General features: G+C 37.6%; 1 protein-coding gene across 7 annotated transcripts in view; it reads left to right on the top strand.

Annotated features, from left to right (window-relative positions):
- The window catches only part of AP3B1 (adaptor-related protein complex 3, beta 1 subunit), a 188,961-nt gene that overhangs the window by 147,131 nt on the left and 17,936 nt on the right, over positions 1–23,894 (top strand). For 6 of the 7 annotated variants that reach the window (XM_005858062.2, XM_014550016.1, XM_014550037.1 and 3 more), the window contains 2 exons: positions 9,206–9,437; positions 15,413–15,497. In XM_005858062.2, coding sequence (XP_005858124.1) covers positions 9,206–9,437; positions 15,413–15,497 — 317 coding nt within the window. Of the gene's footprint in view, positions 1–1,496; positions 1,521–9,205; positions 9,438–15,412; positions 15,498–23,894 lie in introns of those variants that run through there. The other variant, XM_014550052.1, reaches the window with a different exon arrangement.

Genomic DNA, 23,894 nt, shown 5'->3' with positions numbered 1-23,894 from the left:
GTTTCTTTGTCTCCGCATTTTGGCTGCTTCCCTGTGTTGATAGAGTGGCTTTCTGTGCTAGGTGTCCTATAGGGCCCAGTGGCTCAGCCTCCCCAATTACCTGAGGTGGACACTCTTGGTGCACCCCTTTGTGGGCTGTGTGCACAGTCTTGTTGTAGTTAAGTCTTGATTGCTGTTGGTATCACTGGGAGGAATTGACCACCAGGCCAATTGGTTGTGAGGACCAGCTGTGTCTACAATGGGAGAACTGCTTATGGATACACCCTTATGGAGCAGGACTTGCTTCAGTGGAATTTTGGTGCTCACTGTGTCTGCCCCCTGAGTGTGTCGCTTATGGATATGCAGAGTTGTACTCTAGTATGGTCTCACTCTGACCACTGGGTACACTGGCTCTTGGATCTCTAAGGAGGTGCAAAGTCAGCCACTGCTTGAGGCCACCCAGCAGGAGCTACAGAGAGATCTGCAGATTCCTACTCTTTGTTGGGGTTTGGAAGTGCCCAGATGAGGCCCAGTTGTGAAGCAATGCAGGCTGCTGTCTAGGTCTCCTTTTGGAGGCTTTGGCGCTCTTTGACCCAGCTGCAGTTTGTTAAGTTTTAGATTTCAAAAGAACAGGCCATTCATATGCAAAAGCCTCTGTGCACAGCTTGGGTGGGGTTGTAAATTGGGTGGGGTGGGGTCTCAGGGAATCATCAGGGTGGAGCAAACCACAATGGCTGCCAGCTTGCTCCGCCTTGGAGAGGTCCTGGGTCTCTGTGTCCTGCGGCCCTGTGCAGGAACAATGATCACCGCAAGCACCTCTGCGAGAAAGCTGCCCTCACGTTCCACCCTGATGCCAGACAGTCTAGTTTCTCCCCGTATGAGTTTGGGTCCCCAAAGTCTCGCCCTGAACTGGAGTTCAAAGCAATTGGAAGCTTGTATCTCCCTCCTGATTAAAAAAGATAATAGTGTACCCAGTTGCCAGCCCGTTTCCGCGCACACCTCCGTACCTCTGCACTTCTGCACCTCCTACCAGCTTCAATGCACTTTCTCTTTCCTTCTAGTTGTAGAATTTCCACTCAGCCAGCCTTCCCATGGTTCTGGATGATATCCGTTTTGTCTTTTAGTTGTGTTTTTGATGTGGTTGTGCAAGGCAGCAAGTACAAGTGTGTACCTATGCCGCCATCTTGGTTCCTCTCTAGTAGGATATTATTATAAAGTAATTTCTTCTTCATCTCAACACCAATGTAAATTGAATACATTCTATACCAGAGTGTCAGCAAATGTTGTAAAAGGCAAGATAATAATTTCAGCTTTGCAGGCGCTAACTACTGAGCTCTGCCATTCTAATACCAAGGCAGTCATAAATAATGTATAAATGATTGAATGTGGCTGTGTTCCAATAAAACTTTATTTATAGACATTGACATTGGAATTTCGTATGACTTTAGTGTCACAAAAAATGTTATTTTTCTTTTTTCCAATCATTTAAAAATGCAGAAACCATTCTTTGTTTACAGGCTATATGATAACAGGCAGTGGACTAAATTTTATCCACAGGTGTAGTTTCCTGGCACCTGCTTAACACCATCCATGAAGTAAGATACTTATTAAATGTCAGTTGATAATATAGTTGGCTCTTTCTGCAAGTTTATTTTTTATAATGTATATTATTACCAAAATAAAAGGTAAAAAACAGTTTCATGTTTTTCAGAATATATGTTGATTACTAAAATAAAATATAAGGAATTAGCACAAGTATTTTCTAGAATACCTAAATTTACATATGCTGGAGTGGGCAAAAGTAGATTTACAGTTCTGAGTACACGAAACATGGAATTTATTCTTGTGTTATTATTTACATTACAACTATAAACCTACTTTTGACCACCTCTGTGTAAAGAGGACGTTATCTTAGGGTTATAAACCATTTATTTAAAGTAATATTTGATGGAAGATTGAAATCTATTTCTTTGAGTCTATGTTTATCATTATAGCTAAGAGTTAAACACATTTGCACTTTGATCTTTTTTTAATCCTATACTAAGTACTAGGCCCAATACTATGGATTAAAGGTAAAATAGACTCACTTTCTATAATTTACTGGGTAAATAAGACAATACTGTAGCTTTCTGCATTACAGCTCTATCTGTTGAGACACACATTTGGTTTTAAAAGTCCTAATTTTAAAGATGAGACTGTATCTCTGGTCATTTTTATAAATCACATATCTAAATAGATATGCTATAAAATAAATCAAACAAAGCTAGATACAAAGAGAGCATTTTATGTACTGCAGATCTTCATATTTTTTAAGTCCAAAACCAGAATACATTGAAAATACGTAGAAATGATTAAGCGACTAACTATGGATTAAAGCATAAAAGGCTGGAAAACATTGTTTCATAAAGCTTTACATGGATATGTCATCTTTGAAATAATAATGCAGACATTGAACAAGGTTTATTCTTAGTCACCTACTTGATATTCTGTGTTTTATTTTTCAATTCTCATTTAAATTTTATAATTCAATCATTTGGAGCAGCTATGTTCAAAAGAAGTTTTACAACTTTAATCTTAATAATCTCAAAAAAAAGCAGACATGCTATGTCATAAAATAACTATTAGTGACTAGTTTGTATCCTATAAATCTAACTTGAGTTGATAATATGGTCCATTACCAGCTAACTGCACAGAGTATTTTTCATTTTACACTCTTCAGTTACTTTTTAGTGAAGTGTTAAAAAATATGAAGCTTTTCTCCTCTCTAAAATTGCACGCTGTCTGTCTGTTATTAGGGAGATAACAGCTCTTATAAATGTTTCAGTAAGCGCTAAGTAGACAGTTATGTGCACTCTCATTCCACGCTTATTTGCTTACTGTAATAAACTGATAAAATATGTGTGGTTTGTCTCTGTGTATCTACAGGCATCATGAGTCACATAGATTTCCTTTAGAAATAATGTTGTGTCTGCAAAATTGATTGGTTATTTTCATAAACCATCTAAAGGTACACAAACGGGTTTTATTATTTAAACATATGCTGTGTAAAGATTTGTAGAGGATTATCTCATTCTTACTTGATGCTTTTTGTTCAGTTAACTCCAGAAGGAGGCTTTTTATTTTAGAATTATTACAGTTACTGAACTAATTACCTCCTTAAGGATCGTAGTGAGGATGGCCCATATTATTTACTTATAATGCAGCTAGATTTTTACTTCTTTGAACATTAGCAGTTAAATAATTAAATCAAAACTAATGTTTTCAAATATTGTCTTTCCTACTATCCTCTTTATACAAGTTTTAATATTTAATGGGAAATAATGCTGTTAACTAAAGCTAGATGTTTTGAGAATTAGTGTTTGTATCATAGAAGTCCTTCTAGCTAATGTTTTTCTTTGTGTGTGCTTTCAAGAAATATGGTACTTGTTCCTTTTTCTTTTTTACAATCCTATATAATAAAAGGCTAATATGCAAATTGTCCCCTTGACCAGGAGTTCGACCAGGGGGCAGGGCTGGCCAGCCAACCGCCCGCATCCCCTCCCCACGGCCGGCCTGGCCTGATTGGCCCCAATTGGGGCGGGTTGGCCGGACCCCACTTGTGCATGAATTTGTTCATCGGGCCACTAGTTACATAAAATAGAAAATTTCTAGTCAGGTCATATCCTAAAACCAACAAATATTAATATTGATAATCTCCACCTGTCATCACAGATGCTCTGTAAGACTAATATTTTTAGAAACTGTTATAATTGAACACTCAGCATCTATTAAAGTATAGTTATGACCAACACTAGAGCTATAGTATCTATAAATCTCTGTAATCATTTAAAATAGTAAAATTATGCTTTGATTTTGAAAAGGGTTACAATTATGTTTTATACAATTGAACATAAAAATGGGGAATAAGTGGGGAGGCAGATCAACATCCTATATAATAAAAGTCTAATGTGCGAATTGTCCCCTGGGGAGTTCAGCTCACCAGGAGTTCGACTGCTCGCTATGATGTGCGCTGGCCACCAGGGGGTGGTGTGGAATGAAGGAAGGCCCCAGCCGGCAGCCAGAGGAAGGAAGGCCCCGATTGGCCCTGATAGCCGGCCAGGCCTAGGGACCGTACCCGTGCATGAATTTCGGGCCTCTAATAATAAATAAGAAAATTACATATTATTTTTAGCTGAACAATATGGCAAGACTAAGGCCACAGACATTAGAGTTTTAAATCTCAGAATTTTAGCCATTTGAGAGAGACTGGATCGACTTCCCAGGTCCCAAACCCATAAATCCTCAGAAAGGGACACACCAGGCCTTGCGCCCATTTCTGAACAAATTAACCGTGGCCAGGTCATGAGGTGGCATGAGAACATGCCAGCTTCATCAGGAACTGAACACAGCAAGGTTCCTAGAAGACGGTAGGGTGTGCTGAGCAGACAGTTCCATACTTACTGCTACAGGGAAGAAGGCCAACACTGAGTCTCCAAACAGGTCGGAACAGCCCTGAACATTGTATTCCTATTCTTCAGTGTCACAGAACTTACTTGACACTTCTTTGTCAGCTCTCAGAACACATCATGATACTTCAGAAATCCATAGATATAGTTGACCGGGTGATATCATGGACTTCCATAAAGGAAGTCAAAAGAAAAAAAAAAAAAAGTTTCTACTCTGTAGTGTCTTTAGCAAAGCCACTAGCTCATATGGTGCCATTGTATAGACTCTAAAATGGCAACCCTTGATTGTAAGCTGGAATTTAAGCTCACATACACCCCTCAGTCAGGTGCCACTGCACAGCTGTATATATATGATAGATAGCCCTACTAAGTGTTAATGTAGCTATTTGCAGTACGTGGATCTGGGAATGTTGAGTGACCAAAAAAGGGGTGGGGGGTATTAAGAACTGTGAAGGGTATGAGATGTTACCTACCTGCAAGATAACAGGTTAGCCTGAGACAGTTTCACAGATACCTATAGAGGACACAGGTCAGTTGATTACCCACAGCAATGCAGTGGCCTATTGTGGCAGAATACCACCATCTGCGCAGCTTCTCTGTGTTCCAGCTCCTACGGGGTGACACGATGAAGGCCAGATGGTGACTGTATGTGCAGTGTGTTGCTTTACACACCAAGAGGAACCAGCATATAGAAGATCCAAGTCTTTTATAAAGGGCTATTAGCAAACCTGTCTTACTTTTGCCCCAGAGAGAGGCATTTACCTGTTTCCAAAGGCTGTTTGCTATACAAACATCCTTGAAAAAAATTGTTAGGAGCAAAGTAGTTAATGCCTTTGTTCAGAAAACATGCAGAAATATGAGAGACCTGTGGAGAATTGTTCCCTGTTGACAGGGAAAGGGAGGGGAGAAGCAAGGGTGTAACATTGTGCCCCTAGAACAGGGGTCAGCATACTTTTTCGGTAAAGGGTCCAGATAGTAAATATGTTAGCTTTGCAGGGACTCAGCTCTACCATTGGACAGCAGCCATCGACAACATGTAAGTGAACGAGTATGGCTGTGCCAGCAAAACTCGATAAAATGCCATATTTGGGCTTGTGGGCTGTGTTTGCTGACCCCTGCCCAAGATCAATTTTGCTCAAACTTGTTAAATATCAACCTTTTTTCCTAAACCGTCATTTTCACAATCCAAATCTAGGTCATTCTGTAATTAACTTACGATGTATGTGTTTTTTTACATTTATGAAATTTATTTATGTTTATAAAATGTGAAGTAGGAAAAGCCATTCACACTGGTTAGTATCTTAGAATACAAGCATCCACAGATCATATATATGTTTCTGGAATATAGGTATCTAATCAGATGTACAAAATATTGAACTAAAATCTTGCTTTCCTATCAGGATTAATTGTATTAGCCATGGGAAATGGTGAAGGATTTATGGAATCTACTGGGTTTATTGAACAAAATGTCACGTGTGGTTGATCTAGATACTAGAGGGGGTTGGCTTAATATGACTTGTATGAACTTAGAAAGCAGATTTTTTTAAAAACACAACCTTTTCAGTTAGCCTCCTTCTGTAGATAAAAAAGAAGTATATATTATTACCACAAAGTGCCAGGTGTGATGCTACTTATTGTAGAAGAGGACATAGAACTCTGTATTATCACACGTAACCTTTCAAGATTGTCAGGAAGGACATTTTTAATGTTGAATTCAGACAGTGCTTCTTGAACTTGGTTGAGTGCGGGAAAATGAGTAGAGAGAATCATACTGTTTGTCTTCCTTTGCACATCTTTTTAACTATTATAATAAAGGTGCAGAAGTTTGAGACAAGGTAGAAAAAAGCACAGATATTAAGGGCATGTATCCCAGGGTTAGATTGAGAGAGAGACTCAATACAACCAAGACATGTTGATAGCTCTTAAATGACTTCAGGCGTGGCGTACCTACTCAGCACCTTACGATATTTGGATTGCTGATTCCTGGCTGCATGTAAACTAAACCCCTGCTTCTGTCCTGCTTTTCTCATTCTGCTGTACACTTGCCTCCCTCCAACTTTCAGCTTTACTTCCCCATTTGATATGTTGCCCAAGCTTTCATGAGTTTTTTTCACTTCTTAAAATTTTTCAATTACAGTTAGCATACAATATATTAATTTCATGTGTACAACATAGTAATTAGACACTTGTATAACTTATGAAGTGATGTCCCTGATAAGTCTAGTACCCAACGGACACGTACATCATTATTGCAATATTATTGACTATATTCCCTATGCTGTACTTTACATCCACATGACTGGCTATATCAACATGTATTTAAGGAGATAATGAAAACTGTGTCTCTGGAACAACGAAGGAAAAAAAAAAACACTAAGATGGTTACTTTTTCCAATATGCTTATTTAATTAAGAGAATAAACATAAGAAACTGAAAAATATAATTATCTATTTAAGGGATTATGTTTAAAGTTGATTGTCATAGCCTCAGTGACATGGGAATTTATGGGAAAAAAGATTTTTTTGCTGAGTGTAAATCTATAAATATATTATGTATATACGGTATACTCGTGTAAACTTACACACACGTTCTCTGTCCATTTGCTTATTTTTATGATGCCCACTCTAAGAGTGAATGTTTACTGCTAAGGTTTGCTGTTTTAGGTTGCACTAATCACCACCACCACCACCTCCCACCCCCCACCCCCACCCCTGAATTTGTAAAGGAAATAGAACTTAGTGTGTGCATTGAAACAGAAGAGTTTTGAAAATAATTTTTCTATAAGGAAAAGAATCTACACTTAAAAGTGAAAGTGCTTTGAAAACTTAAAATACTAGACGATTGTTATTATCATCAAACAGCCAAAATAGGATGCATAGGCCAGTTGTTTATTACTTTATATAGCCAAAATTTAAAATTTACCTAAGTATTTATTAGGTTATATTTTAAATTGTCCACCCGTACAGATTAAACTTTTGGAAAAGGAATACTATACTTTAATGATGCTTTGAAGATACTCTATCATTTAGTATATATGATATTTAACTTTTGGATTTTTGTGGATGAATCTTAATTTATTATTAACTAGAGGCCCGGTGCACGAAATTTGTGCACTTGGGGGTGGGGGTCCCTCAGCCCAGCCTGCACCCTCTCGCAGTCCGGGAGCCCTCGGGGGATATCCAATTGCCAGGGACAGGCCTAAGCTGGCCATCGGACATCCTTAGTGCTGCCGCAGAGGAGGGAGAGGCTCCCACCACCACCACTGCACTCGCTAGTCGTGAGCCTGGCTTCTGGCTGAGCGGCGCGCCCCCTGTGGGAGCGCACTGACCACCAGGGGGGCAGCTCCTGCGTTGAGTGTCTGCCCCCTGGTGGTCAGTGTGTGTCATAGTGACCGGTCATTCCGCTGTTTGGTCGGTTTGCATATTAGCCTTTTATTATATAGGATGAGGTTTTAATGTCATCAGGCGTCAGTTGCATAGTGAACATGTTGAATAAATTAATATGTACTTTCACACTTATAATAGAAAACCTAGTTTTGGAGAGCTCTTGTTAGGAAATAGTCTTGATTAGGCTTGGTTAATTACAAATTGATTAAAAAAAAAAAAAAAGCTTGGCCATGTCAGGTCAAGCCACATGCAATACTTCTGCTTTGAGTGCAAAGATAGCCAGGACATGAGTTTAGAATGGACTATTTCTTCATTTTCTATGCTGCCTCTGATTTCATTCAAGATTGAGCAGAGAATTTAACTAAAGAAATCTAAAGTTCAGTGGAAGGGTAAAGAGATGATTAGGCAAGAAAATACTGGGCGGGAGAGGGAAGAGGAATAGAGATGTTTTGTTTTGCCAAATAATTTAATCATATTGTAGGGCTATAAGAAATAAAAAAATGTGGTGCTGGGTTAACAGCTCAATCAAGGCCCAAAATTATCTCCCAAGTACATAAATAATTAGAATGTTTGTACTTTAAGGTCATTGAGGAACGGTTAACATTAAATCATGTACAGGCGTCAGGGAAAATATTTATTTTTAAATCATGTACATACTATTGGTTAGTATTTATAGAAGAGTACTATATATGGAAGAGTACTATTTATAGAAGAGTACTATATATGGAGTCAGTAGGCTACATCAGTTTCACTGAATTTAAAAAAAAGAAAAAAAAGAAAGAAAGCTCTAGAAGAAAATGGAAGTGCAGATGTTACCTGATCTCAAAGTAGGGAAGATCTTTTTAATCACTAAAGCAAGGGAAGAAACCACCTTAAAGGAGGTCATAGTCTTCCATTTACAGTGAAAGAAACTCAAGGTGAAAAAAGTTCAAGGACTCAGGATTGGAAATGAAGGTACAAAATGTTCATTACTGGCAAGTAAGACTGTCTTACAGTTCAAAGACCTGAGAAAATCAACTGATAAATTATTAAAACTAATTAAAAAATTAGCAAAATGTTAATAATTTTTTACCTAGGAAAAACTAACAAAAAACTTTATAAACTCTAAAATAAAAAATATATTTATATAACTGAGATTCTCTTATTAGACATATTTTCAAAATATTTATGTCTGCAGAGTACAGAAAAATTAATAGTTTTGAAGACATTTACTTCACAAAAAATTTATGACTTAATTACCTATGTGTGATGTTCTGCTAATGTTTGTTATTGTGGTTTATGTAATACTTTAGGGAAAGCAAGAATTAATGTTAGAAATTTTTGCATATTTTCTAAGAGAATTATTAAATATGTTTACTAATTCCTTTTTTTCCTTCTTTTTCCAACATGCAATAGGTCAGTACTCCTGTCTTTGTACCAATGAAAACTCATGTGCTGCTTCATCGCATGAGTGGGAAAGGACTAGCTGCCCATTACTTCTTTTCAAGACAGCCTTGCATTTTTGGTGATAAGATGGTCTCTGTACAAATAACACTGAATAATACTATAGATCGAAAGATCGAAAATATCCACATTGGAGAAAAAAAACTTCCTACAGGCATGGAAATGCATGTTTTTAATCCAATAGGTAAATATTCTCATTTAAAATTTGAACTATATTTGATAATTAAATGTGTTCATTTTAAAAGTAAAGTAGATACATATTTTATTGATATTAGCATACTCAGTTTATGATTGTTTTTGCCCTTTTAAACCAAATTTATCATACAAAATAAAAATAAAAAACATTTCTTTGCCCTTAGTATTCACAGAAGGATAGGTCTGAAGAATCAAAATTGCCTCCCGCTTTACCTAGCTGCATCACCTTCCTCCTACCTCTCTATTTCAGTCTCATTCCTGATTTTAGACTATCTTTATTATCGTAGACCTGCCATTCCCTGTTTCCTTTCACATTCTCTGTTTTCACATTTCCATTCCCTGTTTTCCTTTTCTGATTTTAGACTATCTTTATTATTGTAGACCTCCCCTTCTCTGTTTCCTTTCACATCCCATAAATTGAAAAGTGAAGGGAGTGAAGAATGGAAGATTGTATAGTATATTGCTTGTCTTCCTTTCCACACATATAATATATACTAGCCCAGAGTATATTGCTGGTATTTATACACATCATGTTTTAAAAATATTTTAATCTGCCGAAACCGGTTTGGCTCAGTGGATAGAGCGTCGGCCTGCGGACTGAAAGGTCCCAGGTTCGATTCTGGTCAAGGGCATGTACCTGGGTTGCGGGCACATCCCCAGTAGATGTGCAGGAGGCAGCTGATCGATGTTTCTCTCTCATTGATGTTTCTAACTATCTCTCTCCCTTCCTCTCTGTAAAAAATCAATAAAAAATATATTAAAAAAATATTTTAAACTGTTGCCACTATTTAAAAAAATCAAGATTTTTTTATACATTTTTTAAAAACCAACCCAGAAATCTCATTTTTGTTGGAATAAAACACATGTTATGGCAGTACTGGGTCTTTATTCCCACACTAGAGGGCCGGTGCACAAAATTCATGCATGGGGGGGGGGGTCCCTCAACCCAGCCTGCACCCACTCCAATTGGGGACCCCTCAGGGGATGTCCGACCGCCGGTTTAGGCCTGATCCCTGTGGGCAGTTGGACACCCCTCTCACAATCTGGGACTGCTGGCTCCTAACCACTCACCTGCCTGCCTGCCTGATCGCCCCTAACTGCCTCTGCCTGCCTGATTGCCCCTCATGGCCTGCCTGCCTAACTGCCTCTGCTTGCCCGATCGCCCCTAACTGCTTCTGCCTGCCAGCCTGATCTCCCCTTACTGCCCTCCCCTGCTGGCCTGATCTCCCCTAACTGCCTCTGCCTGCCTGATCGCCCCTAACTGCCCTCCCCTACCGATCTGATCTCGCCCCCAACTGCCCTCCCCTGCCGGCCTGATCTTGCCCCTAACTGCTCTCCCCTGCTGGCCTGATCACTCCTAACTGCCCTCCCCTGTCGGTTTGATCTCACCTCCAACTGCCCTTCCCTGCTGGCCTGATCTCCCCTAACTGCCTCTGCCTGCCTGATCACCTCTAACTGCCCTCCCCTGAAGGCCTGATCTCACCCCCAACTGCCCTCCTCTGTCGGCCAATTTGGTTCTGATTGGTCAGTTTCTATGCCAGTCAGCATCAAAAGCTCCTCCTCCTAGGAAGCCATTGGCTCCTCACAGTTGACCCAGATTTGATTCTGATTGGTCAGTTTCTATACCAGTCAGCGTCTCTGGGCCTGTCAACGGGGCCTGATCAGAAAGGTGGGGCTGATTAGCAGCCCTGGTGGAGGCCGGGAGAGAAAGAGAGGCAAGTTCTGATCAATGTCTGCCACAGAGGCTATGGATCAGACCCTGCCTCTCTCTCTGCAGGCCTCTCTCCAGGCCTGATCCGCAGCCCCCTAGGCAGTCGTTGCTGGGTCGGGGCATCCACAGCGGCCCCAGTCAGTGCTGGGTCGCCACAGCAACCCAGCACTGACTTCCGATCTGGTCGAGTCTTCGGTCATACGACCCTGGCTCTTTATAGATATTATATAGATACTACGCGGCCAGCAGTGTTGAGGGGCTGTCCCTCCGATGCATCATGTGTTCCAGGTTGCCTCAGTGGCCCGTACATGATATTGTCTGACCAGATGTCATCTATTTCCATTTTTAAGTACTGTATCAAAAATATACCTTTTAAAAATTAAGTGTTATAATTGTATGTCTTACTTTGAGTTTAAAATAGGATAATAATTAGATGTCTGTCTCTGTTTCTATTTTGTGTAAGTGGAGACAACACTAAAGTTTTGTTCAGAGAAGCTTCAGGCTCTCAGTTAAAAGTAATATAAGGTTGTCCTGATCAGGGCACATGCCTGGGTTGCAGGCTCGATTCCAAGTAGGGGTGTGCAGGAGGCAGCCGATCCATGATTCTCTCTCATCATTGATGTTTCTCTCTCTCTCCCTCTCCCTTCCTCTCTGAAATCAATAAAAACAAATTTTAAAAATAATTAAGGTTTCTATCATTGAATCCTTGAAATGTATAATCAGAAAGTTCCAAATACTATCTATTTATAAGTTTAAGTGAGCAAAGCCTTTTGACCAAACTGTCTTCTTTCTCATTATTTTACATAGCCATTCTATGTTTGTTCATCTTTACCTGAGCTCTTTGACATTGTTGAATCCTCTTATATACTTTTCATAGTCATTCATTCAGTAAAGATGTCATTCTTTGTGTTATATTTTTACACAAAGGAATAAACCACTTTACAATAGATGGAATATGTTAGATTTTTATAAGTAAGCAATGTAGAGATATAGTAAGGCGATTTCAGACACACTTATTACCCTTTATTTAAAAAATAATAATTTGGTAACCAAGACACCATTTAAAGAATACAGTGTCCTGATTTTTAATTTTTTGTAAAGTTAATATATGTAAATATATTAATATAGTAACATATTCTTTATTATTTTGTGAGTATCACAATTTGTTTTGACTGCTTAAAATTAAGCCTTTTTTACCTAGTTAAAAAATTAAGAAGTGTCAAGCAGCTGATAGATAAATTGTCTGAAGGTTGAAAATGTTATCCAAAGGTTAAAACAGTAGAACAGTATTAACATTTCTTTGTGCTGGCACAATGAGTCAATGACTTGAACTTTTGCTGGCCTATGTGGAATAGAAAAAATAAATATAATAAATTTCATAGTATGGCCCTTACACAGAAATAAAATATGAACATATACCATTGCCTCAGTACTAGTAGTAGGCTTTTTTTTCCTTAGGCACATTTTATGACTATAATGTTTCATTCATTTCACTGGTATTTATTGAATTATCCTCAAGATACAGAGTTCTTTCCCATGCAGTAGATATTTGTATATAATACTACCTAGTCTCTTTTATCAATAGATTATAGTGGAGTTACTCCAAAAACATCTTAAAACTGCAACAAAAACAAATACTGTATTTTCATGTTTTGTGAAATAAGGCAGCTAAGATAATTGTTTTATTTAATAAGCACATATACATATAGTAATGAGCTCGGCATATTTCTTATTGTTTTTAAACTTTATTTATTTTTGCCCATAAACCATTTATCCCTTCTATGCCCTCTTCCACCTCCACCCACCCCTCCTCTCCCCCACAGCAGATTTCTTATTTGTCACCAATCTATTTTATATTCATGTTTAATATGTGATGACTATTGTCTGAATTTTACCCTGCCTTTGAAGTGTGAAACTGAATTCCTTGCAAGAATATTAGGCATAATGTGACATTTCCCCCAGAGAGACCAGTATATAAGAGATGTAAAACAGATACACACAAAGAGAGAATAGCCTTAGGCTGTTCAGTGACTGTTCAGTGACTTTATGTTAACAGTTGACACGTTTGAAGTCAGCTAAGATTTCACTAGTTACTGTACAACTGTCACATCAAAGTAGATGGCATCTGTGTGATTTCATTTTTCATGATTAATGGTGTGGTGTAATAGAACCAGTGTTTTTCAGCCATTTCTATCTAACCCTCTCATGTATATAGTAGAGATCCAGAGAAGTATCCAAATTAAGACACCTGAAAGGGTAGACTTCTCCAATGTAGTAGGCTTCAAATATTATGAGCATTCATTATATGAATAATTTTATGCTGATCACTTTGTTCCTGAAGCATTTATATAATAAAACATACCATTGATCATGAGCTGTCCTTCAGGATTAGCATGGCACTAAACTCCCACTTAATTATCTCAAGACTGAAAATGATACCAAACTATGTCAAAGAGTGCTATCAACAAGACATTTTGAGAACTGTCACTTTGTCAAATGAAATACAGGGGTACATGATTTGAGAGATCTAAGTCATTAATGCCATTATGTTATGGAGATGACAGCATATGCTAGTGTGGTATTCGGCTACAGACTAGACCAGACCCTAGTATATGATGGCACAGAACAAAGCAGTAGGATTCACTAAAGAATAGTCTTGAACAGTGTTACTGACAGAGCTGTGAACTGGTGTAGCTTTAGGAAAAATGCAAAAAAAAAAAGTATCATTATAGTTATACATTCAACAGTAATGCCTATTTGCCAAAGATTTTGGCAGCAAGTCTGGTACTTGCGCAGCATCCTGGTCAATGTTAAATTTACAAACTAATGAAATTCAGCATCAAACAAGTACCCTCTTATACTGCCTAGTCTTCATCGAGACTATAAGACATAAATATACTTCTTGATATAATAAGCTTATTGAATTCTTTTGTTCCATCTATACCATCTTCTCTGTTATTGTTAACATTTAATGGCAAATCATATTTTTGAACAAGCCCTAGGATAGTTACAGTCTACTGGATTAGAGTGTGTCTGCTAAAATACTTCTATCTAATAAGATATATACAGAATAGCTACAGAGTAGCTAAATATAAAGCTACTGTATAGTATGACTGTACTTACACTGAAGACTTTTAGCAAAGTGGTAATCAAAAGTGGATGGTTTTTATTTAAATACTAGAGGCCCGATGCACGGATTCATGCACCAGTGGGGTCCCTCGGCCTGGCCTGCACCCTCTCGCAATCCTGGACCCCTCAGGGGATGTTGGACTGCCGGTTTCAGTCTGATCCCTGCAGGCCCGGCCGAGGAATCTCACCAGTGCACGAATCCATGCACTGGGCCTCTAGTATGCATATAAGATCTTTGGTTAATCTCTTCCTGCCTTCCCTCCTCCCCCTTCCCTCTGAGATTCATCAGTCTCTTCTATGTTTCCATGCCTGTGCATTGAGTGTCTTCCCCCGGTGGTCAGTGCGCATCATAGCTAAGGGTCGAACAGTCGCTTAGGCTTTTATATGTATAAGTATAATATATGCATAAATATTTATACTAAGTAGGTATATATTTAATTTCTCCATTATTCTTCTAATGTATAGCCAGACTTTGGAATCACAAAAAGAATAAAATTTTGTTATGGTCTTAAGTTTTATCATTGTTAGCTGAAAAACATTAGTGTTATACGTATATTGGACTTACCATTTGTTCCTATAATGACAGTTGTCTTGGTTATTTTCTGAGTACAACAAATTAATTTCTTCCAGTTTTGCTTTAATTTGCATTTTTAAATTTTTGTATTTTGATTTTTTTCCAGTGGAAATTTGAAACATTGTTTAAAATTTACTTTTTTATATCTAGATAAATATTCCATAGTTTTAAATGCATAATTTCTTAAAAGCACCCATAGTTCATTACAGTTGTTTCACGCAGGACTAAATTTGTTTCCTTTTCACCTTCAATGCCTATAAAGATAATATTGTAAAACATACATTCTCAGGATGAGATATGTTTCTGAAATGATATAATGTGTTCATTGAAAAATATGCAGAATTAAGTATAAAAAAGAAAACTTTCAAGCAGAATAGTGAAATTACTTTGTAATTTGTTTTAATATTCTTAGTTTGAAAGTGCTCTTATAAACCATCATTAAATTTGACCATTTTGTCTAAACTACAAGCATTACATAAGTTTTCAGTGTTTACTTTGCCTCTTTTTTACTTCCTCCGTGTATTCATGTCTAAATTATCTAATTTCCTAGAATCTCTGGAGCCTGAGGGATCCATTACTGTTTCAATGGGTATTGACTTCTGTGATTCCACTCAGACTGCCAGTTTCCAGTTGTGGTAAGTTCAATTATTTTTCTGTATTTTCTATTTCCTGTAAAGGATAGCAGATCAAAACTTGGCTTTCAACAGCTTTTTTTCTTTGAGAGACAAAACATTTAAACAAATGTGCCTTTCTTTGGCAATGGTTAGACTACCATGCAGTAGTTGTATGAATTGTGTACAATATATGTATGTTTAGTATTTGTTATACAACTAGCCATTACAGTCTGCCATATGTGATTGAAATTCACAGTTTGTTGGTCAAAGTAAGAAGCTACTGCTAAATAATATTTTCACTTCTTCTAACTCTACAGTTTTGGAACATTCAGGAGAAAATTGATGAGGAAAATTCAGGAGAAATTAAAAAAAAACTTTAATATTACTGAATAGCCCAGAGAAGGTATCTTTTTAAACATCTAATATGTTATCTTAAACTTCTTAAGTGGAGAATTATTTATTCTGTCAGTACTTAAAACCCATACATTTTTCCCTTTTTACTTTAATTTACAAACTATTTTGATAAAATTTAAAAGAACATTTATGCAGTTGGCAAAGGTTTCAAACAGGTGGATATTATTCAAAAGAGCTTTTTCTAGGATTGAGTTTTGCCATTGTTTTTATATGTGTTATACATTTCTAATGAAATCCAAAAACTATTAGCAATTAGTACAGAGTTTATATTCATGCATCTTTAAGAATTATCTTTGAACTCTTTTGTATTTTCCTGGTCTAGGATATAATTTCTTATTTTGATTTGAGGTTGCTCTGTTTTTATTCTAAAAAGAATTGGGACATTTTATTTAAGTTTTAACTTGCTTAAAGCAGTATTTGTTATGATAAAAAATCTCCAAGTTTAGGAAATAGACATTTTAAAACAAGTTTATATTTAAATATAGTCAACCTTTCTATTTCATATGCCTTTTTATTTTTCCAGTAATTCAGACCTAATATTGTACCATTTATTGCTGAGAACCTGCAATGATGAATATAAGCAATGTAGCATAACACATTGATTTTATGCAGATCATCACCTTTATGTTTTGGGAGGTCTCCTATATTAGTGATATATAAAAACTGATTACTTTTCCCAACATTGTCTAGTAATTGTTTATTATTTTTCTATTAGACAACACAGATCAATATTACTGAGCACAAGACTATGAGTAACATCACTCTAAATAGATTTGCCTCCAGCGCCAGAGGTATATTCATTTTAATGATTTTGACAATGTGAGCCCAATGACAAAGCTCATGCACCAAGTTAGGGCAAAATTAAGAACTAAAATAATTCTCTTTTTCTTATCAAGTTATCTAAAGAACATTTTATATTTCTATGTAATGAAGGTGGTTTTTTTAAACTATGTTTTTATTACAAAGATAAAGATTTCCTCTGTAGTCCTTTGGGTGAGATTTGCATTTTGTCTTTCACAATTAACTAAATACCTTTAAAGATAAATATGTAGGTAGTGTTTGATTCTTATCTTACATTGAAGAGTGTATATAAACAGTTTTTTCTCAATTTCTCTTAAACTAACTTTAGGAAAATGATGAATGTATTTTACAAAGAAAATAGCCTTCGTTATTTTAAGCATGTACATTAGTATGTTTTGCTGTTGTGAAGGTAAAAGTTAATTATGTACTTTAGATTTTATTAAGCACATAAGGATACTAGATCAAAAATTATTTTGTGTGTATGTTCCAAAAAGAACACTTTGTCTTGGATCAAATGTAATTGATCCTGAAGCAGTGTAATCACAATTACTCACTTTCTTAATTGGCCTGCCCAAAATCAGAAAATGGAAACCGATCGACAGTGTTTAAATCAATAGCTTCATAGTAGTGCTAGTGGGGGTAGGGAGATAGTGGTAATGAGTAGATCAATTAGTCTTAGATGCCAATCACTGACTGTGCCTTTTGCATAGTAAATAGCACTTTTTGCTTAGTGATGTGTGCTGTATTAGTCTTGGAAAAAAGGGGGGGGGGGGGGGGGGAGGCAAGAATGGCTAATATTGAATTTTTTTCTTGAAATACATAATACAAATCAATACATAAAATTATGGGTAATAAGAGCATATTTGATAAGAAACCTTCAGAAATTCTGAGAACATGGACTATAAGTCTTTGAGGTATACTTCTATTTATAAAAGAAAGGGAATAAGAGTAAAATAATCCTACTTTAGCTTCCAGATTCATTCTAAATCTATAGTTATACGACACATATAGATAGGTAGGTAGATAGATAGTTAGATAGATGATAGATAAAACTATCATATGGAGCTATATAGTTATCCGGATACTTGATGTGTTAATGTCTCTTTGCTTTGCATTTTAAATGGTCATCAAATTAAATCCTTGATTAAATTTATTGAGATTGAAAATGTGTATAATATACAGAAATGTATCTCTCTAAAAGTAGATGCACTGCATAAACAGTTCTTATCTTTGTGATCAGCAGATATTAATGTATTAGCTAGTATGAAAAGAATGTGGTTTGACTCAAGTTAGAGGGCTGAGCTCTAGCATCCACCCCTCTTTTTGCCCAAAATCTATGAAAAAGACAGAAAATTCAATTTTTAAAAGAGAATGAGCATTAAAGAAAGAAAGCCATTAGCTGGCCAGAAATTGTGAAGAATTATTAGCACAATTTGAATTATTAGAAGGCAAATGAGAGCCGATAAACAATAACAGAGAAAATAAAAACCATAGAGCCAACCCTCATGGGAGAAAAATTACTGCAATGGTAAGAACAAATCTGGCAGAATATCAAGCACAAAATGAACAAGTGAAAAGAAAAGTTAGGGTACAAAAGTCATTGGGAAATTAAAGAATTGCTTCCAACCTCCAGTTCTCCAACTTGACCCCTAGCAGCAGTAATATACACATTTAATTGCAAACATAAGAATTGTACTGTAAGGAAAGTGAACTGCTTGCCAGGAAGGGTGTTGGTGTGGATGTGGGAGTCTAAAGGTACAGCAGGGTTTGAATTTGTGGGAAGGAGGCAGGGATGGTTTGAGATGAGATGAAACTCAGTTGTATCTAATAGAGTAATAGTCTCAAACCCTCTACCACTAGGGTAAATCCAATATTACATCTGTTGATGGAGAGATAAGGCCATTGCCTACCCGCCTTCCAATTTATTGAGTCCATGCCACCAGTCATCTCATCTACTTAAGTCCAGTCAGCCCACCAGGAGAGAGGAGACCCATAGTGGTAATACTCACTAACATGTTGTAAGTGCTAGAAGAAATTGACAAAGCCATGATAATAGTAATTTTAATAACTCATCAGAAAATGACAAATCAGAGAAAGATAGATATATAGATAGACATACAGGTACATATAGCTATATATACAAACACAAAATTTCAATAATTCGGTTATCAAGCCTGATCTAACATAATTATTATGTTTCCAAATAATTCCTTGTCTTCTGAATACAGAAAATACACATTTTTTTAAAAGACAGAGAATGTACAAAAAAAAGAGTGAGAGAAACTATGGGCTGATGTGATTTTTAAAAAAAGAAGACATAGGAAAGATTAGAAAAGAGAAAGGAGGTAAAACAGATCTTCTAAATTATAAAATAATATTATGTATACTTCTATACCAATAAATTGGAATATTTAGATGAAATGGTTTCCTAGAAAAGTATAAATTATGAATAAAAAAGTTAAATGGTATCAGAACTTCAAAAAAGAAATAATCTCTACATTATTTAAACTTTTCTAGAACAAAGAAAAAGAAGGGAAGCATCCATGTCATTCTGTAAGGCTAGTATCACCCTGATTTTAAAACCCAAAAGGATAGCTCATAAATGTGCATGCCACTTGGGGTTATAAATGCAAAAGACTTTGGGCCATACAACTTACCTCTCACTGCATAAAATATTGGAAGCATTCTCTTTTAAGTCAGAAAAGCAAAACAAGGTTACCTACTCTCAACACTATTTCCCATTATAATGGAAGTTCTACCCAATATGGAAAGACAAGTAAAAACAGTGCAGCGGTTCTCAACCTGTGGGTCGCGACCCCTTTGGGGGTCGAACGACCCTTTCACAGGAGTCGCCTAAGACCATCGGAAAACACATATATAATTACATATTGTTTTTGTGATTAATCACTATGCTTTAATTATGTTCAATTTGTAACAATGAAAATACATCCTGCATATCAGATATTTACATTATGATTCATAACAGCAAAATTAACAGTTGTGAAGTAGCAATGAAAATAATTTTATGGTTGGGGGTCACCACAACATGAGGAACTGTATTAAAGGGTCGCAGCATTAGGAAGGTTGAGAACCACTGAGTTAAAGGTATAAATCCTAGAAAGACAGAGACAAAATTCATCTTATTTAACATAATTATCAACCCAGAAATCATAGTATCAACAGAAAATCTATTTTTAAGCTGAGTTTAGAAATGTGTATATGATTATATGAAAATCTTTAACATTTCTATATAGTAGGAATAACCAGTTTTAAAACATGAATAAAATTATTTACAAGAACAAATTTAACCCAGTGGTCCTCTAACTTTTTAATTGTGTACATTTACACAATTTACATTAAAATCTTTCTTCTGTGCACTCCCTAGATGTATAAATGTAGTTTTAAATTACATGTGTATATCTCTCACTGTGCTAACATGTGTATACTAAAATATGTACAGAGAAAAAACAGAACTTCAAAAGGAATGAGAAAAAATAATTAGTAGGTTTTTTCTCAATGGATTTTCTTTGCCAGAGCAGACCCTTGTGCTTTCCACTTTGGAGAACACTGGTTTTTCCAGCCATTTGAAGCTGAAGCTTTATATTTAACACTAAATTAGTTCACTATATGTATTTCATGTACATCTGTATATCTATTCATTTACTCTTTCATCCGCCTTTACATATTTCTCTTAGCCTCCCACTGCATTGGGCGTGGTCCCAGCCTCAGTGCTTCTGTCTTAACCACCCCTTCTCTATTGTTTTCCGAAGTTCCCTCCTCCATTCCAGGGCTGACCCCTTCACTTCCCCCTTGTGCTCTTAATCCCAACCTCCTCTTAAGTCTTAAGACCTTGCTCTATCAGCTATGCTTTGTTTCTTCCTCCTCACTGGCTCTTTCCCCTCAGCCTTTGAACATGCTCAGGTTTCCTGAAGCATTCTTCTCTGCCTCTGCCGCAGGGAGCTTCTGCTGCTTTTGACTGCCAATATCCCCATTTGCCCTTCAACTCCCTGAATCCCAAGTTCCTCCTCCAACCTGTTCGGCCTTGCTAAGGTCAGCAGTTACTCTTGCTGCTTCTTAGTCCTCCCTGTAGTATCTGACACATACCTTTTCTCCCTGTCCACTCTTTCCCAGTCTCTTCTGCAACTTGCACTTCTTCCATTTTTACTTAAATGCAGGTCTTCCCCAGGTTTCCTTACCCTTTTTCTTGGTATATCCCCTTTCCCTGTGTGACCTTAACTACTGATAAGGCTTCAGCTCTTCACTGTTTCTCTCACGTTTCTTCCAGACTCATGTATACTGCCCTTGCCTCCTTACTGAGTATTAATTTGTATTTCCAGTGATCTGCTAAATATCTCTTCCTGAGTAACTCAGTGGTGCTCAAAATATAATGTGATATAATATCTTAAAACAAAGTAATTTTTGTTTAATCCCCCAAACTCTTCTTCTTCAGTAGTTGTCATCCTCCCAATGTTCACATTAGAAGGTTCAGAGTCTCTTTCTCCCATCCATCACCGGATCTGTCCCTTTAACTCTCAAATCCTCCCCTGTTCCCCATGCTCAGTGCTGCCCACCTAGGGAAACAGCCTTGTGTAGTGGAGTATGAATATATATGTATCAGACCTTGGAATAGAATAAGCCTGGGGCCAGGCCCCAGTGCTGACACCTACTAGCTGTGTGACCTTGGACATATTGTTTAATTATCAATAAATTGGAGGTAACAGAAGCTACCTCTTAAAGTCATTGTTAGGATTTACTAAATAAAATGCACAGTCAATGCTAAAAACAAACACACACACACACACACACACACACACATACACACACACACACCCTGCCTAGACTACTAAATTAGATCCCTAACTGCTCTACCTGCCTTGGGTTTCTCCTCTATTCCACCGTACACATTGCCACCAGAGTTTCTGAAATACAAATAGGATCATTTATTTTCCTATGTCAAAAGTCCCTGTTGCTTCAAGAAACACTGAAACAGTTTTGTCTTAAGTTATATGAGTAAAGAAGTCATACACTTTGTCATACAGAACAGGACACTAGAGAATGAAAGGCGTCATTAACTGAAAAGGACTCCAGGACAACCGTCATAAACTGCCGCGGGCAAACTGGGACTGATGGTTATGCTGTATTAGACACTCTTTACAGTGTGCCCAGCCTCATCTCTTGACACTCGACACTGCTCACCATTCCCAAAACACAGGTTTAGAATGTCTAGAACAGTGGTCGGCAAACCGCGGCTCGCGAGCCACATGCGGCTCTTTGGCCCCTTGAGTGTGGCTCTTCCACAAAATACCACGTGCAGGCGCGCACGTACAGTGCGATGGAAACTTCGTGGCCTATGCGCAGAAGTCGGTTTTCGGAAAGGAGATGAAACAAGTATACAAGACAAGTGTGGATTGGGAGAGTTGGAAGGGGTCGACCTCAGCGAACGTACCTCAATCAGATTGAGGACGTTTTTAGCAAAGGCCAGCTTAGGAGGACCCTAATTAAGTTAATAACAATGTATCTACCTACATAGATTAAGATTAAAAAATTTGGCTCTCAAAAGAAATTTCAGTCGTTGTACTGTTGATATTTGGCTCTGTTGGCTAATGAGTTTGCCGACCACTGGTCTAGAATGCCCCCTCCCTCCTCTCAGAAATAGACTACCTCCACTTCCTGCAGAATTAATCAGCCCCTCTTCCATGGACTAAAACCCTCCCCACATATCTCTAATGGAGCCCTTACCATCCTGTTATAAACGCATCTCTCACTGGACTTGTGAACTTCAAGGGCCAATCTCCTTTGTCTTTAAGTCCCATGTACTTGCACAGTACAGGGGATCGAGTTTGTAGTCAGTACATTTTATTGAGTTAATAAATAGGGTTTATTGTTTTGCCTTGGGCAATCCACATGTGGATAATTCAAAACATTCTTTAATATTATTCTAGTCTTTACTCCATAAAAATATAAGCCAGCTTACAAAAATAAAATATGTAATAGCATAAAATAAAAATGGATATCTTTCTTTTTTCATATTACATTATGTGTCCCTACCCCACTTGTAATAAAGTGTTTCTTAACCAATGTTCAGTATTTCTTATCCACAGTTCCCACCTCCCTAGCCACTTCCCCACTGGACCAGTTCTAACTCAAGTGTAGAAGTCCTTCTGCAGGGCTTTCCTGATGCAAAGGAAGAGATTTGGTTGGCTCAGTTATTCACTACTCTTCCATCATCATCTTCCTTCTTCGGTGGAATGTGAAAGTGGTCTCTGGGGATGCAGCTGCATGGCAACCATGAGGATAAGAGCCAGCACACTAGGGATGGTGGGGATGAAAGCCAGAGAAACCTGGGTCCCTAGCATCATCTTTAAGCCATTGAACCAGCCTTTGGCTGGTAACTCCAGGACCTGTTCAGTACTAAACAGTAAGCTCCTATTTCCCAAGAAATTGTTAGTTGGATTCTGCTTATTTGCAGCCAAACACATTCCTAACTGATACACTCATCAACCTACCTTTAAACATGTAACTTAAAATATTTTTAAAGTAGTGTTAGTCATTTTTGTAGAGAGTAGTGTCAAGATTTAAATGAATACATGCACTCAGTGTTGGTGTTTCTAGCTCAGTGGTTCTCAACCTTCCTAATGCCGTGACCCTTTTTAATACAGTTCCTCATGTTGTGGTGACCCCCAACCATAAAATTATTTTTGTTGCTACTTCATAACTGTAATTTTGCTACTGTTATGAATCGTAATGTAAATATCTGATATGCAGGATCTATTTTCATTGTTCACGACCCACAGGTTTAGAACTGCTGCTCTAGCTGATACAAAGAGAATGTTGCCTTTACTAAATTCTTCATATCCTGTATCCTATCTAATAAAAGAGTAATAAGCAAATTGACCATCACTCCAACACACAAGATAGCCGCCCCATGTGGTCAAAGATGGCCGCCACAAGATGACCAACAGGGGAGGGCAGTTGTGGGTGATCAGGCCAGCAGGGGAGGGCAGTTGGGAGGGATCAGGCCTGAAAGGGAGGGCAATTGGGGGTGACCAGCCCTGCGGGGGAGGGCAGTTAGGGGCGATCAGGCTGGCAGGGGAGGGCAGTTGGGAGGGATCAGGCCTGAAAGGGAGGGCAGTTAGGGGCAATCAGGCCAGCAGGGGAGGGCAGTTAGGGGCAATCGGGCCAGCAGGGGAGCAGTTAGGCAGC

The sequence above is a fragment of the Myotis brandtii genome, unplaced genomic scaffold (assembly GCF_000412655.1).
Source record: "Myotis brandtii unplaced genomic scaffold, ASM41265v1 scaffold115, whole genome shotgun sequence".
In the NCBI taxonomy this organism is placed as follows: domain Eukaryota; kingdom Metazoa; phylum Chordata; class Mammalia; order Chiroptera; family Vespertilionidae; genus Myotis; species Myotis brandtii.
The sequence above is the reverse complement of the archived record's forward strand: the minus strand, read 5'-3'. Positions and strand labels throughout refer to the sequence as shown.